This window comes from Emydura macquarii, unplaced genomic scaffold (assembly GCF_026122565.2).
Source record: "Emydura macquarii macquarii isolate MOO-44397 ecotype Brisbane River unplaced genomic scaffold, CSIRO-AGI_Emac_v2 contig_1390, whole genome shotgun sequence".
In the NCBI taxonomy this organism is placed as follows: domain Eukaryota; kingdom Metazoa; phylum Chordata; order Testudines; family Chelidae; genus Emydura; species Emydura macquarii.
The window spans coordinates 2,886,320-2,905,209 of record NW_027131527.1 but is presented as its reverse complement, the minus strand read 5'-3'; the positions used below and the strand labels follow the sequence as shown (position 1 = coordinate 2,905,209).

Below are 18,890 nucleotides of genomic sequence, written 5' to 3'. Positions count from 1 at the left end.
ATACTGATGATTGCCATAGCAAAGCCCATGAGGAGATGTATAATTCTGTCTTTAGAGCAGGGTTTCAGTAGTGCAGTAAATGAGGTGGAGGGTCACACATTGAGCAGAAAACAATGAATAGCTGCTCATTAGTTTGAGCACTGTCCATCCTGTGTGCTGAATGATAAAGGGGTGCTGTTGGAAAAATATAGTACATGATTGTGACCCTGAGAGCACCCCAATACCAGAGAGCAATGAGCTCCTTGGTATGTAGCAGTTAGCCTCAGTTGGCCAGACCAGCTCTGTGTACCCCAACTCACTGTCATAATGGGTATCTAAAAAGTGGCATGTGAGGCATCATATATGAACTGGTGACACACTGGTGATTAATATTATTGGGTGGTGAATGTACAGGTCATAGATGAAAGATTATAAATATGTGCTGGAAATACATTCTTAAAAGGTGTTTGGTAGGAAGGGCTTAAGTCACCCTTTCCTAGACAAAGGAATGTGGTTCCTAGTGCCTAAATGTGTCTCCAAAGTAAGTTGAGCAAGGAGAGACAATTAAATTACATTTATATGCAAGGTAGACAAAGCCATCAGGCAAACCAGTGTGTGGGATGACCACTTAACACACTCAGTGGGGGATGGAAGCTGCAGCTCCAGGAAACCTTCCTGCCTCCTGAAGCAAAGTCATTGAACTTTGGAAGATACAATCAGAGACCAAGAGAGCGCGCCATTTTGGCATCCTTTACCTGAAGAGTCAAAGAAACAAAGCTCTTTGCATTCTGTGTTAGATCCTGGCTCGAAACTAGCAAGCCATGCTTGAAAAACAGCTGTTGTGCAAAACTTACTTTGAATAAAAGATTCTAGTTTAAGTTAGGTTTTTTAGTCTTAGAAGTATATTTTTACTTTTGTTTGTTTGTAACCATTTCAATCTCAATTCCTTTTACTTGGTAAAACTTAAATATATGTTCTTCGATAATAAATGGTTGTGTAATAAAACAAGATTACATCTCAGTGCAGTGTGTCAAACTGAAGGGTAAGAGTCTCAGCCAAATTAATTGGCTCGTGCTATGTACTGTCTGTTAAAGGAGCACTGAACTTGATAAAGCTTTTTTTTAAAGAGCTCTACAGTGAGAAGAGGGGCTGACCACTGCAGAAGAGATGGTTTAAGGGACACTTGATGTTGGAAGGGCTGTTGGTATCGCCCTCTAGGAGTAACCATGCTGATGGAAGCCAGGGTGAGGTCATTGTTCCATAAGCAGGCAGCTGGTGTCAGCACTCTAAGCCAGAGCTGCATGGCACAGAAGCACCCAGGGTTATAGGGAAAACAATGACACAACTTAATGGTCTGGGTGTACCCCAAAGTGACACAATGAGCATATAATTAGACAGTATTATAATGCATACACACAAACAAATTAACAGAAAGCACCTTAATTCTGGCATTTCCTAGCTTTTGAATGCTTGACTTAGCAACCTTAGTAATGGTCTTTTAACATAGTTTTTTTTTGGCATGTATTGTGACTTACTAAGTTCAAAATGTAAAATGCTGCAGTTCAAAGCGGGTGGAGGGAATTAGGCTATTTTATGAGAAGTTAAATAACAGATGAAGGAAAAGATGGTGAGATGAATAATTTAAGGTCTTGTCTACACTGAAGTGGTGAGTCAGCCAATTGTATTGTCCCTCAGTCAAGCAAAAAGAATCTATGGTTCATTAGAACAAGTGTATCAGCTGGTGAACCAGAGTAGTACAGCTGAAGAGAGGGCATTACTGGAGGTGAAGAGGAGCGTGACCTGGGGCAATCAGAACTTTGAGTGAGGCATCAGGGACACAGATTATACACTCCCTTAACAATCCACAACTGAATTGACAGGTGATGAACTGTGGAATGCAGGTGGGGGTACAGGCATAGTGAAAGTGGCAGTGAGGAGTCTGAGGTCCAAGATGACAATCATCCCGTGTAAGACAGCCCTAGACCAGAGGTACTTATTTTTAAGGTGTGCAGACTGGATGCCCAGGGCTCCTGTCACAGGTCATTAATAACTACTGGCCCTTACACCTTCATGTATTTTCTAGACTTTATTTCAGAGAAATTTAAATTGCCCAATGAAAATATACTATTCTCTAAGATCCCATTTCCCTCGTCTTATTGTGTTTCCTTCCGTAGGGTTATCATTCCAGTCTTTCAGTGAATGGTGGTTAATACAGTGTAATTGCATTGTGAATAGTGGAGTATTTTATTGTCATTGTAATATGTACTTGTTTCAATATCTATGCCCCTGTGAACCTACTGCTCATGTAGCTCCTGGTTTGAATGAATAAATAATTCATGTCATGTTAAGGAACTGAATTACGTACTAATGGGTTCTAATAATCTGTTAAACCCTGTCATTATATTATGATTTTCTTCCCTCCTTTTCTCTTGCTCTGCTGACTCCTGGTATTTAAAAAATGCCCTAACTGAATTGCCTGTTGAAAGAGAAACTCCTACAGTTAATAATTTTACCCTTCTTAAAGAATGTTTAGAGTGGAATTTCTGAACTTGCAACAATCTAGATTAGAAATCATTGTCCGATTATTAAAATTGAAATATTCTTGCTTATATGAAAGAACCATTGATTGTTCTGTGCCCATCACAGGGAAAAGTGACAGAGACGATGCAACCTTTTTTTGGTCTTCTGTGTTGATCAAGCATGACAGCTTCCCTCCATTACAATAAGGCTGTCAGTGCATCACAATTATGTTAACCAGACACTTTTCTCAGGCTTTTCTCTCTACTAAATTTTACAAACTAGTTTTCTTTACTTGGGTCTCAAACAAACAAACAAAACCCTGTGGCTAAGACAGCTAGTCTTTTCGTTAATTAGACATTTCCCAGTAAAAACTTAAAGTAAAAATGGCAGTTTATTGGAAAAATTATGTGTTGGGTTAACCCTTGTCCTCCCCCAATGCCAACCCCACTCCCTGCCAAAAATTAACTTGTTACTCCCAAGCTCTGCATCCCCAGCCCTCAACCTGCTGTCTTTCCTGGTGAGTTTCACTCTGGACTGGGGAGATTGAGAACTACATTTAATTAAATGTATGTTAGGACTTGTGGACATCAGTAAGAGAGACCTGCAGTTGTGATTGCCTATGTTGGATACTTACTATCCCATGTGGAAAAGAGACTCAAACTGATTATATGGGGGTCAGTTTGCCCTTTAATGTTCATATGTAGCTCCCGTTAGTATTAAAGTAAGTTGCACATATATTCAGAGGATTGAAGACTCCTTGGAGGGCTGCAATGTATTAAGAAGAGAAACATCTGTAAATTACGTGTATAATCTGACAAATGATTTATTTCAGGTACTGAGCAATACAGTGAATATACAGGCTATGCAGAAACATACCGATGGGCAAGAAGCCATGAAGATGATACCCCAAGGTAATACATTCATTGTTGTGTAGCTGAGATCATTTTTACAATTAAAGTTTAGCCTTTATTTCTGAAAAAAGAGTAAAGAAACTATCATGAACTTTGAACTCCAGCTCTCAATGACACCTTTTTAGCTTTTCTTTTACAGAACTGACCAATTGGGTTTTGAATAACTGCTACAAAACACACAGATGCTTTGCTATAGATAAGACCAATATATTCTATGGGAGGGCAATATTCTATGGGAGGGCCATTCTTTGCAACAGGCTAATTTGAGGTAATTATGCATTAATTTAAAAAATGCCTCTAGCAGTTACGGTTCCAAAGAAAACCTTTCAAAGAGGAACCAAGTGTAAACTGTTACACTATTGTCTTCCTGGGACTGTACAGCTTGCAACAGTAGCTCAGAGAGGCATAAATTGCCTCTGTTCAGAAAGGGTGCTAAATCTGAAATCTAATGAGTTTATCAACATGTACTGTTTCACTGCTGATCATTACTTTGCTACATGCCAAAAGCCTGAGCTATATATATCTATGAAAGTTTTACACTTTCATAACTTTTACACTGCAGTTATGAGTCTTCAGTACAAAAATCTGTAACACACTAAAAGGGATTTTTATTTATGACCCTCATCACCATAATATCAGTGTTTCACAGACATTAATTTATTTTCACATCACCGGGAAGTAAGGTGATGTTATGTTTGTGTTTCAAAACAGGTAATTGTAGCTTAGCCTACTGAAAGAGTTAACCTGTTGTATCAGTTATAAAGTTTTGAGTCACACATCAATTCTTGGAATGGTTTCTTTGACAATACATTATTGAATACACAAAAATACGACTTCAATACAAGACAAAGACAAGTTAGGAGAAGTAAACTCTTCTTGAAGCAGACATGATGTGTCTGTAATATAGTAATACAGAAAATTAAATCACTTTTTTCTTGCCCTTACACTGCATCTGTACAGTCAATATAATTAAAGTACATTGTTTATTTAACATTTAGGTTCTGACATTCAGATTGTAATGAATGATTTCTATAGGGAGACCTCATGTCTCTTTCCCTTCCCCTCTCCCCTGATTTCACTAGAGTTCTCCATCATATATACTATACCATCACCTTTTCTGACATTATTTCTGTACTTTTTTTACCATTGGAGAAACCCTGGAGAGTAACTCATTTTTGATCTTCTTCATACAAACAATATAAAACATAATTTTGCTGTCCTCCTTTTCCCAATGTAGGGATGAATGGCAGAGGCGCTGCACTGAAATTGTTGCTATCGATGCATTTCACTTCAGACGTTTCCTTGATCAGTTTGTTCCTGAGAAAATTAGAAGAGAACTCAACAAGGCCAGTAACTTCTAAGACCCATTATTTACAGCCATTTCATTAATGTTGGAGTTATGCTTTCCAATAGTTCTTGCAGCGTCAACAATTCCTTTCAAGGGGACATCTTGTCTAATTGCAGTATCGTTTCATAATAGTCGTACTTGATATTTTGCAATAGTAAGATTAAAATCTAAGCATGCCAGATGGAATGCTTTTTGGTAAATGGTTTCTCTCTTGGCATACATTCTTTAATTTTCTAAGTAGAAACAAATAGTTCTGTCCAAATCATCCCAATAATGTTTTTCAAAGAGTCTAAGGCAAGAACTAAAAAGTTACCACCAATATTTCCTGCCATTTGTATTTGATTGATTTAGCTCTAATGAATCTAGTCTACCCTAGAATTTAAAAAAACAACAAAGTACAAATGCTTCATGTTTCTATAGAGTTGATGGTTAACAATACTGACGTTTGCTTCTCCATCCCCGTCCCTCCTCCTGCCTCCCGCATTTTCTAATTCATGACCGAATTCTGGACTAATTTTTTCTCTGCTAACTGAGTATCCAACTTAAGCCTCTATTTTTGGTCAGACACTGGAGAAGGAATTCTCTTGCTTCATTATGGGTCCGATCCCAATCCCATCTAGAAACCAAGTTTACATTGATTGAATTCTGATAATACTGTACATTCTATCCAGCTACAGGTATCTTTAGCTGCAACTTTAAAAAAAAAAAATAAATAAAAGCAGGTTTTTCATTAATTTCTGTGCCATGGAATTAACCTTTAGCAGGTGTGCATATGTACTGTATAGGTCCAACTGTGAAAGGCACTGGGAAACCTGACTTTCTGTTTTACGTAAGTGGCAATTGAAGCATTCAGCACCTTTCCGGATCAGGTCCTACTGTATATATGTAAGTAAATTCAAGCAAGTATAGGCAAGCTTTTCATTCATCTTCCAGCTAAAAAAGGAAATGCCACTTTTAAGGTAATCTTTTCAAAAAATGATGTACACTGATCAAGACTAATTTAGTTTAAAAACCTATGTTCCCTGTATAAAGTAACATTCATCATATCATTCCATCACTGATGGTAATGGAATAAGCCCTGAAAAAGACATTAATGAATTTAGTAAACTTCAGTGACAGTTTAATTGGAAAACTAAATTGCCCACCCCAATGCATTTGATGTTGCACTAAAGTTATCAATCATATTGATAGGTGTAAATCCTTTCATATATTAGGGTAGATTTATGCATTTTCTTCTGTTTAGAACTCCTGTTAGGCAATAATAGTTCAACACAGATTGGCTGATCATATTTGAGGAAAAAGCTAAGCCAACTGCTGAGTGGAATAGATTTTACATTTCATTAAGTAAGGTAAACTTAAATTTAAGGAGGAATTCTATACTAAATCATACTAGAAATCTCCATACCTTTTGAAGACAATATATTGCTAGTGTATATTGCAATAGTTTTCTGCATTTGTTTTCAGTCAGTTTATCTAAACCAAGAGAGGTAATTTTGCATGGTGTGGAAACAAACAAAAAGTGTTACAATTTCTTCTCATCTAACATGTATTATGATTTAATTAATTAGACCATTTATTCATAAACACAATGTATGTATTTAGGCCATCAAATATCTGTTTATACAAGACTGGCACCCCATCAAATGATAGACAATATCCATTGTCTTCAGTTGTTCTGATATACCTCTGTTCTCTTATTAAGCATTAGAAAATAATTGAAAGATACATTTAATGGAGTGACTTTATTTTTTAAAAGGATCCTAGTTTATAAGTTGGTATTGTATCTCCTTTTTTAAGCTCCACTTACTTCAAGTGGGGCCAGATGTTAATTGTCAGTCAGTTAGTTTTCGCAAGAGGCAGCTGATTGGGGCTGAGACCTATTCCTGGTGTTGGAATTATTAATATTTGAAATTATTAATATTAATATGGGAGACCACCAAACACTAATTTAACCATATATTTCTTTATTAAGTCCAAAAGCTAAATTGTATTTTATACAATTACTCTAAACATGCTTATAGCCTAAAGATGAGCAGTCACTACACCCAATAGAGTAACAAAGTATTCACAAACATGTGATCAGTATATTTACAAATAGGCCAGACCTAAGGGAAAAAACATCCTGGCAAGCTCCAGAATGATCAGGTAGGGTTTGAAAAAGGACTTTCAGATTCATGGCTCTCTTTATACCCTTCAGCTAACTTGCTAGCTGTAGCAAAAACCCAGTTTGAAGCAGTCTGTCTTTGCCTCTTTCCTTCCTTTATTGTCTCCTCCCCATCTCTTTGCTTACTAGCAGAACAGTGGGAAGGTTTGAGCTTGTTTCTTTTAAAAAGACCTGGTTTTAAGACAGTTTTTCTTTGTCTTGTTACTGCAGCTTTTTATTTTTAGTTGTTATTTGAACCCTATATCCTTCCTACCCTACAAGTAATACTACTAATTATTCTGACAGCCTTCCTTTATTTGCTGATTAGGGTCTTTTTCTGCTTACTAGCCACAAACTGTAAAGCAAATATATAATTTTTTTAAACCAAACTTAAGATAACTTTAATTCTTTGGTTTCATAACTGTCTGAACACTCAGTTTAACCTATCCCTGAAAAAAGTTGATTAATGTCAAAGATCAGCTATTTAGAATTCTAAGGCATCCATTGTGCCTGAGTTCAATATTAAGATTTTCAAATACACAATGCAAGGAATGGAATAGTAAGATAGTCAGTACACATGGCTACTGTATTATCCTCATGATTCCCTTTAGAATAGTGCTAGTTAATAATAGTCTGTCCCTGGTGATACTTATTAGCTAAATTATCAAGATGTAAGTTGATATTTGTAATTTCCCGCAGAGCATCACTTATTGTTTAGAAATTTGACATAATTTATGATCAAGACAGTTCCACCCTTATATTGGCTATATGGGTCATTGTGGAGCAGTGTCACGTACTCCATTCAGGCACTCAACTCGCTACTTCTGGCGCTCTTCCATCTGTTGTTAGATAGGACAGCGAGAGAAAATGTAAAGGCAGTTTCCATGTTCTCCATGTATTTTCTCTGTATACATGTCTCACTCTTTCCCACAAATAAACAAACATAGGAACAAAAAGGTTGTCTTGTTCCAATACAGATGCAGTTCTTTCATCTGGTGAAGTTTATTTTCCTCACAGCTATGTAATGGTTTGCTAGGTGATATCATTTTTCACAAACTTGCTCCAGTCATTGAGTATACCAATATTTCTGACTTGAGAGAGACTATAAAAAGCCACATGCATCTGATGGAACAGGTAATTTGTGAACTCTTGTGTAAGCTCTCTGTTGTAAACCTTGAATAATCGTGTACTGTCAAATTATAACTAATATCTGTCAGAATTTACAGACTATATGGTGGTAAAAAACAGGTTTACTAATCCGTATCAGATGTGGTCAATACATTTTTATACATTTGTACAAATTTCATGTAGAGAGTTGCCCTTTTTCTACATGGGTCTTTTGTAGAAGCATCTTTCTTTATCCAAGTTTTGTGAATGACTGTCAGATTTTTCTCCCCATTCCTTACTTCATATCATACGAGACCAGTATTTTAAGGTAACTTTTGTGTATTTTATTCTTAATTTGAGGGCTTTAAAGAACATGGGATAGATTTCTCCTGCTGTTACATAGTGGTTTAACCTACTGTAATGGTCTCAGAATATTTCATGTGTAGATCAGTAATAGGCCTTTCAAGTTTTCAGTTCACAAGCAATCACAAAAATGCCTCATTACATTTAACTTAGTGCTGGGAAAATTTTGTCTCCTTTTCTTGTAAGGTCATTTTGCTTACTTGGCTCAGAAGAGTTTCATTTGTCTTTTTGATTGCTGTAGTAGGTGGTAAATCACAAATTGTTCCTTTCTGTGTCATCATCTCTAAATTCTGATTGGCTAACTGGTGAGAAGAGATTTTACACCTTTATGAGAAACAACTGGGTGATCAAAAGACCAAAACAAAAAACAAACAAAGAAATAAAAACTTTAAAAAACAGCACAATTTTTATTAACCTTATAGTACTGGTATATGAAAAAGGCACAGTAATAAAAGATTCCTCTATTTTAAACCTATAAATAATCTAACCTTTAGTTTTCTGAAAGCCAGAAATGAAATACTTCCTTGTTCTTGAAAGGTGACAATTATGCAGGGCCCAACGCAGCAGGAGGTGCATAAGGTAAAGGCGATTATGCAGAAAAGCTTTGAATACCTGTGCTTGGATGTAAGCCCTCTAAGAAACCTGCAGAATGTGGTTCCGGAAGTGGTACTCTTCCTTCTGAGTAGATAGTGAACTGAAGTCTCAGCATGCTGGGTCCTGATACTGTACTACTGGAAGTGATTTCAGATGAGACAGAAAAGCTAGGCCTTGACCACTGTGGTAATTTAAAGAGATCATGACACTTTCCATACAAGTAGGGTTAATCCCAGTGCCTCAGCCACATTCTGTTTAAGAAATTACTTCCCATTTACCTAAATGCTCTCTCCAGTTTCAGCTGAATACAGGTATCCTCTTTCTGTGAGAAACTGTAGCATAGTGTAGCTTATGTGTTAACTATCCACATTTCACCAGAAAGATTTCAGTGGTGGGCCAAGTGGCCTTTTGCTAAATATAGAGTACACATTAAGTTTAAATGTGTAAAGTGTCTTGGGATCTTATGGAATGAGACATTGTTTTACAGATATTCTTGGGATTCTGCATAGGACATGGGAGAAATAGCTAGGATTTTGTTTTCCTATCTAACTTTCATTTTAAATGTTTCCATTGCTTATCATTGCTAATTTGCTAACAAGCTAATGTGTTAACTTTCGTTTTTAAGCCAGCCTGAAGCTATATTGAATTTTAGGTTACCAGAAAACAGTAGAATGAAAATGCTGAACACCAAGCTTAGATATACATTAGAACTATTGTCAAAATTTCCTCTGCTGATGTGCCTCTTGTCTGCTTGCAGGCATACTGTGGCTTTGCTCGACCTGCTGTTTCCCCTCAGCATCTTTCAGCAGTAGCCACAGGAAACTGGGGATGTGGTGCCTTTGGAGGCGATTCCAGATTGAAAGGTAAATAATAGCAATAGAAAGACTCAAATGTCAAGCAGAAGTAAGCTTTGTGTTTTAGATGCTTGGACATTTTGGTTTTCAAGGAAATAAGATTTTATTCCTCCCTCTTTAAGAATCCCAAAAATTGAAATGAGTTTTCATAGCAAGCTGCTTGTCAAGGGTTGGAGTAGAACTAAAACCATCTATAGTACTAATCCAAAAAGGAATGTGCTTGTTCTTAGTATTTTGCACATTATAGTGGGAAGAGGAGTTAATACTATTTTGATAGGCAAGATCAAATGGACTGAGCATGGGAATGGGAGCCAAGTATTTGACTTTTAAACCTGTTGCCACCACTGGCACATGATCGCTTTGGGCCAAACCTTTGTGGGTGAAACTTTCAGCCTAACCTTAAGTGGACCTCTGTTTATGGACTCTCAAAGCTGTCTTAAATACCTAGTTGTACTCACAAATCAGGTACCGTGCTTAGATACCTAAATGACCTAAAATGCAAATAATTTTTGTTGCCAAATAGTGCCTGCAATAATTTTCAAGCACAGTTTGCAGCTAGAGTTTGCCTTGCTCTTTGTTTTTTCCATCTGTTAAAATGTTATTCTCATTGTTTTCTTATTTATCCAGTGTATGTTGGCAATGATTTTACAGAAAAAGCATTAGAGGCTCTTGCCATAATCAGATACCTAATATGAGCAAAATGGGGTTGAAACCTGCTAATCTAACCCACATGAGGGTTAATGAGTTATGTCTGTGTAGCCCTCTGAAGATCTAAAATGTTAAGTATGATATTGGAGATTGTTGATAAGAATGAGTTGCATTCTATGAGAATTTATGCCCCATTTTCTCCCCTACCACTTTGTGGGCACCAATTGTCAGTGCAACATAACTGACATCCTCATAAGGAAAGGACAGGACATATAGCTTCCTTTGAAGCCTCTATAAATGCCTTTTAATCTCTGCATTCTAAAAGGCAAAGTGTATTTTTGGGACCCCCAGTCTTTCTCCTTCCTTGCAACAAAATCCCTCAATTTCTCTTGCCCTGTCCTTAAACAAGGCATTCAGATAGCAGCAGACCCCAATGTCCTGGATTAATTTGGAACTGCTCCCCACTTTGTGCATACCTGCAAAACAAGTACTTGTTTGGATTCTGGATTAGTAAATCCCGAATCTAGTTCTGTATAGTTATCATTTAACATCATTTTAAATCTTAACAGAAATTGACATATAACTATGGCCTACTGAATATTTTAGGTGGTCATGTTAGAAACTAAATGTAAGCATCATGATCTTCAAGCTGCCAGCTTCATTAGTTTTCTTTCCAGATGTGTGTTACTCAGCGACAGCCTATTCTTCACTCTGCGTTCATTGATTTTGTGACAGCTGTTTTTGTGTTTTCCATTAAATAAAATAGATTACCAAATTCAAGCCATCAATACAAAGCCAAATCTGCTGCAGTCTGTGATCATATTTGAGGGACAGTTCAAGTTAGGGAGTTTTAATAAATGTTTTAATTTGCATAAGAACTCTTCTTAGTCTGAAATGCAATATCCCAGTGTAACCCAAATGTATGGGATTTTGCTAGAAATAATGAACACTTGACTAAGGCATGATTGGACCAACAGTGGACCTGAATTTTACAATTGATGGTTCTTCATTGAAAATACCATTCTTCCAATCACCCAGAGGTCTAGTCTAGGGAGAGCTAGCAGGACCGTCCCAACAGATTTGTTAGGGTGGCCCAGAAGGAGAGAGGCATTGCCTTTTAAAAAAAAAAAAAAACCCACACCAATGCAGTGCTTAATATATGAAAATTACAGAAGAATGTCAGAGAGAGTGAGAATATAAGAGCATGATAAGTGTGTGTGTGTGTGTGTGTGTGTGTGTGTGTGTGTGTGTGTGTGTGTGTGAACAAATATAAATAATTATGAAGAATAAATAAGCTTTTTCAGTTAAAATTACATGTATGTGCATATAGTGTATTTTGGTTTTGTTCACTATTGTTGTGGTCTGTGGATATTTGAAAATGTTTATAAACTGATCTCCACTAAGCTAAGTGCTATAACCATCTCTGGTCTGGCAAGAGAAAACAAGCCATTTTCTCTAACTGTTGGTGGAATTTGCCTTACTTTCTGTATCAATGATTTTTCAGAACTGAGATTCTCAATTTAGTACCACTTGAAAGCAGGTTTTGCTGCTGCTATGTGTTGAGAGTCTAGATCAGAATATATACATGTACACCCTCTAACTTTATGCCATGCTTCCGTGAGCAATTATAAACTTTGGGGCTGATCCATTGAAATTGGTGGGAAGACATCAATTAGAGTTGGATCAGGCTCTAAGCTGGGTTTGGTTAGGTCAGTACTTGGTTGGTAGAATTAGGAAATGGCTAGGTGCTGCACAAGAGGTGGTATGATTCACTGTGTGACATTTTTTTCTGAGTCAGTGCTGATCTCGTACTTGGAGAGTTAAAACAGCCTTTTTGAATAAAACATGGGACAAAACTAAGAACTTGACCACTTTGTGATCATTTAAAATCCAATGATTGATTTTAGCCAGCGATTACCACTTCGATTCTCAGGAAAGCAAACTGCTTATAACATTCTCCCATGCAAATTCCCTATATGATTTCAAGTGCAAAAGATAATTTCCCATCCTGTCCTAAAACATTATGTACCATTGTTTGCACTATGAAATTTGGGAATGGTTTAATCCTAGTGGTGGCTGAATTTTTAGTGATGAGGAAAAGTTTATTGGTTTAAGTTTGTAAAGAGCTTTAGGATCCTTCATAATGGAAGGGATTATATAAATGTAAGATTATCAGTCATCTATCTTTTTTATGAACTAAAAGAAACTGATATTGTAGACTTTACAGCCTGGCTTAAATCTGACAATATATGGCAATGAAAAAGCAACTTTAGAAATTAGAAACTTGTGTATTGATGAGACATTTTTGGATATATTTCTGTAGCTCTTTTTGGTGTGGTGTTGACCAGTGTTTGTAGGTGTGTTCAGAAATGCAAAGATTCATGTCTGAGATATGAATTCATTTTCATAGATGATTAGAAACGCAAAATGGCCGCCTTTGTCTCCAAACATTCTAGCAAGAGATTCTGCAGAAGTTTCTGGACAGCTTAATTTTTTTTTTTAAATTTTTTTAAATAAACAAAATTGTACATTTGTTTCAAAAGCGATCACACTCCAATATGATTGTGTCCTGCATTAAAGAAAAGCTATAAAATACAGTCTGAATCAAGGTCTCAGTGAATTCCTTGTCAATGCAATGCTGAAGTCTAAAGAAACAGAATTATTCCTGATTATAAATAGAGGAATGCTATGTTAAATAAGACTTTTTGAAGTAGATTTCAGCTAGTTTATGACTTTATTTCAATGATCTTCAGATGTGAGTGCAGATATTTTGAATACTTAAAAGGTGAGTTTATCACCTGATGATAATGTGTGTCTGTCTCTCAGCTAGAGATACAACTGAGCTACAAAGTTTGGATCCACATCTAAACTTTCCCAAAGATTGGCATGTTTGGAGGCAAGGTGTTGATTTGGATTAATTTCTACTTTGTATTAAATGTGATTAGCATGAGGTGATGCTATAACTGATTTAAGATCACCACAGAATTGGCAGCTCATAACAATGCACTTTTTTTGCCTCTTTCAAAAAATTCTGCTTTAATATTATGGAGAGGGCTTTGTTTGTTTATCTTTCTGAACTGCACTGTGTAGCATTTAATGCTAAGCTCCTTTTTATAGAGGATTTGCATGCTTCTATTCCCTAATTGTCATGTGTGCATTTTATATACTGTATGTACTGGAAAGGATTAAGGATATGCATACAGTTATCCTGTGGATCTCTGACTTGCTGTAGTCTACCAGCCATTGTCATCAGCATTGTTCCCATGTCCATGTCCCATGTTCTTTGCATAAGAGCTTTTTGGCATCTACACTCTCTCATACAGTTCCAGGAAGTAGCTCTGCCATTAATTCCATGGATTCCTGTTGGAACACTTTTATCCAGGCTGACTTAGTTTTTTCTTTAGCAAAATCTGATAACCTATCATAATCGTATATTTCATTACTGTTGAAATTCTCCTGTTAAGGTTCATGGTTCCATTGTGATATTTGGGGGGGAAAATCTGAAGTGAGGCTTCTTGTATTGAAAATAATTCTTTCTTGATAGTTTTAAAATACTAGCCCAGTATGTTTCAGTTAAATGTGAAGAGCAAGGTCTGAGGTAATTAAAATAAATGGTAAATGTTCATTACCTTCATAGTATTGTGTCAATGTATTTTAATTTTGTATGTCATTTGTAATTACATGAGAGGCAAGATACTTCTCAGTTACCCAGATCAGTGTTCTTAAAAACTTCACTAACCTGGAAAAATCTGTTTTAAAAAAAAAGTAAAGTGAGAAACCCAAGGGAGGTTTTTTCCCATTGGCTTCAAAGGGCATTGGATCAGGTCCTAGTAGAGATAAAAGAAGAGAAAGGGGAGACTTGCACAATGAAAAGCCTGTGTGAAGTCTAACTAAAGCCACTGCTCCTTTGTCTCTCGCATTCATGAGTGCCAAATTTGCTTTTTTAGCAATTAAAAGCAAAAACAAGAGCAGAAAGCAATTCTCTGCAGTTGCACTGTATGTTTGGCTTAAATGTGAAGATTCGTTAGATTGGGCCCTTTATAAAACTGAACTACTGAAGTGTTACCAAATCTATAGGCTGCTGGTTTAGTATTTTAATTAAAATATCATCCCCAAATTGAGATTGATTGTGTATGTGATGAGCGTAATTAATAATTTAGTTAGGGGTTTACATGGGCTCTTTGATTAAAGCACATAGTATGTTAAATCTCATTAAATAAAATGGGAAAGATTCCTCCTTAAAGCTGAACAATGAATACCTTTCTAGTGTGCTTTGCACCACCCACTATCAATACAAAGACAATGCCATAAGTCCTAATTTGTTTAAAATAAAATTCTTTGTCACCTTCCACCTGGTAAGTATAGAGTCGATTAAAATCCATGATGGACATTGTGAATGGAAAGATTAATACTCACACAAGTATATGTCCAGAGATGAGAAATAATGGTAACTCTCCATAGATTCAATAGTTGATAGAGATTCATTGTTTGGAACATAAGGCAGATTGAGCTAAACATGTGATTAAATAATACATAAGGTGCCGATCACAGTTTCTTAACATGAATACTTACAAATTTTACTCTACAAAAGGAAATAGTCTCCCTGTTTTCCATATGAAAAAAAACTGAGACAGGGAGGCTAAGTAGTAGAATGTACCCAAGCTCATAGAGAGACCTGGTGTCAAAGCTTGGGAGGCAGTGAAGTCCAGTAGGTAAAGTATAAAACTGGGAGTTTGGCAACCTGGATTACATTCCATGCTCTCCCACGGACTCTCTAGGGATCAGATGAGCCCCCTTCATTCATGCTGAGCAGTAGTTTACTACAGGCTAGATTGGCAAGCTGCACTGAGTAAAGGACAGTGTGTAGCTGCAGTAGTTGAGGGATTCACAGTTTGGTCCCTGCTTCCCCCATGCTCCTGGGGGAAGGAAGCTATGCTAACCCTTTTCCTGGCATTGTTTATACTCAGACGTGCCAGCTGATACATTGGGGAGGAGTGAGGGCTTCACCCACTCCCTGCCCACCTGTATGGGAGTGGGTATATTTGCTCAGTGGTGGTTGCTTTGCAGCCCTCTGGCTTTGTGACCCGCAATGCCGGCAGCTCACACAGAGGAGTGAGGAGATACCCTGTATTCTCTTAATCCACAATGCAGGCACAGTAGTCAGCTCATAATTGAGCCCTACTTGAATAGGCCCATTTACTTCAAGAGAATTACTTGTACATCAAGATACAACTTGATGCAAGAGAGCAGAATCTGGCCTAATGTGTCTTTGGAAAAATTCTTAACTGCCCTGAGCCTCAGTTTCGTTTTTGGGTTGGTTGGTTGGTTTGTTTGAAGTGGGATGATATTTGCAATTTTGCAAAAAGTAGGCTTTAAGATCTCCAGATGGGGAATGGTAGGCAGTGTAGCTACCAGTTGTGAAAGCTCCCAACCTTAAATTTAGGCCACAAATTATTCTACTTCTATAGTAAATTGTCTTATTCTATATTTACCTGTGTTCTATATTCTCTGCCCCCCTTCCCTCTTTTTTTGGCAGCCTTAATACAAATATTGGCAGCTGCTGAGGCTGGACGAGATGTGGTTTATTTTACCTTTGGAGATGCTGAGCTGATGAGAGAGATTTACAGTATGCACACCTTTCTCACTGAGAAGGGCCAAACTGTTGGTAAGCATAAAACAATGCCTCTCCACTGTGAAACACGAAGAGGGATAAATCTATTTCCAGTGTGACTGTTGTATAGTAAGAAATGTAGTCACTAGCATCATAAAGTGCTGAACTCAAGTAAAGGGAATCTCAACATTGTAGGCCTATACAAGAAACTATTACTGCAAAAATGGTGTGTAATAAACATGTGCCATCATATAAGTTAGTTTATGGTAACTGAAGGCCTGCCAAAGCTCTAAATAAAATTTGAAATGCTTTTGTCTTTAAAAACAAAAACAAATAGGACCCACATTTTGGTTTTTTGTACTATTCTGTTATGGCATTATGGCCCTGATCCTACAAGCCCTGATACCAGATTTGAAGTCATTGGGTCCCAATGGCAGTACAGGAGAAGCTGCCTTCATTGCCCTGCTTACAGCTGATAGTGGTGTCTTTAATTTCTTTGTGGGAAACAGAACTCTGAATTTAGGTCTTTCCATTTTGTAATAGTTTTGTTGTTCTATAATTTTAATGTGTATATACATGTTCTTTTACCATGAAATTCCTAGCTCCTTGCACAGAGCTCAGGTAATTTTGTGCAAGGAGTTGTGCAAGCAATGTGTTTTGTGCAAGGAATGGAGAAGTTGAGGGGGACCCAAAGCCTTGTCTTCAACTAGCTAGCAAATCGCAGGGCTATGGCACAGCCCCTCTTGAACTGAAGTTCCAGCCCACACACTGAAATAGGAGCTGCTGCCCCTTCACTTCCCCTAAACACTTCCTCCTGGCCATGAAGTCCATGTAAATGCAGATACTCTGGCCTGTAGCTAGTATACAGTTGTTGGTTGTGAATATATACATACGTATAGTATGATGCAGTAATTTTAGAAAAATGCATTGGTTTTATTTCTTTTCATTTTCAAGGGGATGTTTACAGGCTGTTGCTCAGATATTATAATGAGGAATGCAGAAGCTGTTCTACTCCAGGACCAGATGTGAAGCTTTACCCTTTCATATACAATACCCTTGAATCCTATGCAGATTCCACTGATGAAGATGAGAAAGGATTGTACTTTGATGACTAAAATAAAAATGTATGATGAGGATTTTTTCCCTTCTCCTTCTAATACATTGTGTGAATTGCTGGTATAATATATGGACCAGCTTAACTTAATATCAGTGTGTATATAGTGCTGCATTTGTAATCCTATAAAGTATCCCAATCTAAAACCAAACTTTCAGAGATGAGATTTTCTGTTTATACAACATAAACCCCATTCATCCACATATACAAAGGGTTTGTTTTGTAAATCTTGTTTGCATTTGCATGTTGTCTTGTTTTTCAGCAGATTTTGGTCTACATGTGAAAATTTTCTTTTTAAGAGATGCTATCAAATATACAGATTTCTGGTATAAAGTGATTACTAGTAAATCCACAGCCATGTAACTCATGGGGTGATGTTAGGAGAGCCTACTAATTATCCATTTTATTGGAAATTATAACAGTTCCAGCCCATCCCTGGGACAGCCATGGAACTTTTGCCTTTAATTTCCACTTTTTAATTTCTGCAGCTTTAAAAACTTCCCAATTTTAAATATTATTAAATAAAAAGTAAAAGTTTAAAAACTGCAAGGATTATGGGGAAGCAAAAATGAAAGCAGCACCCACAACTACTCTTCTGCTGTTGGAACTCTGAGGAGGAGAGCAGGATAACAGGAAGTTAAACTGGGAAAGAGAAAAAGGGGGGGCTGGGCTATAAGGAAAAAAGAGAAACAACATTAAACATCTTAAACATGATGATGTGTCTTAAAATTACTCAAGGTTTGCTGCAGTGATTTGTGATATTGCTAGAATTCATCTGTTCATTAGATTTACAGCTATATCTCAATTACCATATATTGTTTATGCCATACCTAGAATATATGCAGATACACATTTAGGTGTCTATAGAGGTGCACACAACAGAAATTAAATTAGGACATTATAATTACTTAAGCATCAGTGGGCAGGTGTCATCCTACAAAAAAGAAATCAAATTAAAACAGCAACTGTTAGTAGGAGCTGGTGTGTGTGCACGCCGCGTGCGCCTTTGGAAGTATAAAAAAGATGACAATGGAGGTATGTCATAAGAAGTAGTGTAGAAATTGTGCTATTACCATCTCCATGAGTCCAAAATGAATGCTGCTGTACATTAAAGAAATACATGAATGAGTTTCAAGGAACTTCAGGAGTGTAACTGTAGCACAATATCCCAAGAATATATACTGGCCAAAATCGTTTGATTTCAGTGGAAGTTTTGCTTCTGGTAAGCATTCTACAACTTAGTCCCAAGTTGGAAAGTATGTCCTTCTCTACATTAATCTTTTTTGTCCACTCTCATTGCTGCTGCTGCTACCAGTTAAGCACTTCTGGCCACCAACATTTTCAGCGTGAGGTCTGGTAGACCTCCTCTGAACAGGCTTAGACAACATGGTGCTTAAAATACTGGTGCACATTCAGAGTCCAGCCTACGTTAAAACTCCCACTGCTGCTCATACTGTTGGAGCTGAACTAGTGGGAAATTTGGGATTTTAAAAAATAGTACTACAGATGCTGTGTAAAATGTCTTCACAGTTATGCTAATAGTTCAATTAGAAAACATCAGCATTTCTTGTATTTTGATACATTATGGCACACGTGATTTAACCCTACAGTTCCCAACTGTTGTTCTTTCTGTCCACCCAAATCCATTGAAAAGCAAATTGAAAAAGAAATCTTGGTCAAGTGACTTGGAATAGCATT

General features: G+C 37.0%; 1 protein-coding gene across 1 annotated transcript in view; it reads left to right on the top strand.

The window, feature by feature from the left end:
- PARG (poly(ADP-ribose) glycohydrolase) overlaps positions 1 to 17,801 on the top strand; it is a 126,728-nt gene extending 108,927 nt beyond the window's left edge. Inside the window, exons 14-18 of the mRNA XM_067552474.1 lie at positions 3,332 to 3,410; positions 4,648 to 4,756; positions 9,723 to 9,828; positions 16,004 to 16,132; positions 17,033 to 17,801. Coding sequence (XP_067408575.1) covers positions 3,332 to 3,410; positions 4,648 to 4,756; positions 9,723 to 9,828; positions 16,004 to 16,132; positions 17,033 to 17,193 — 584 coding nt within the window. The 3' untranslated portion in view covers positions 17,194 to 17,801. The remainder of the gene's footprint in view (positions 1 to 3,331; positions 3,411 to 4,647; positions 4,757 to 9,722; positions 9,829 to 16,003; positions 16,133 to 17,032) is intronic.
- Positions 17,802 to 18,890: the final 1,089 nt, after the last annotated feature.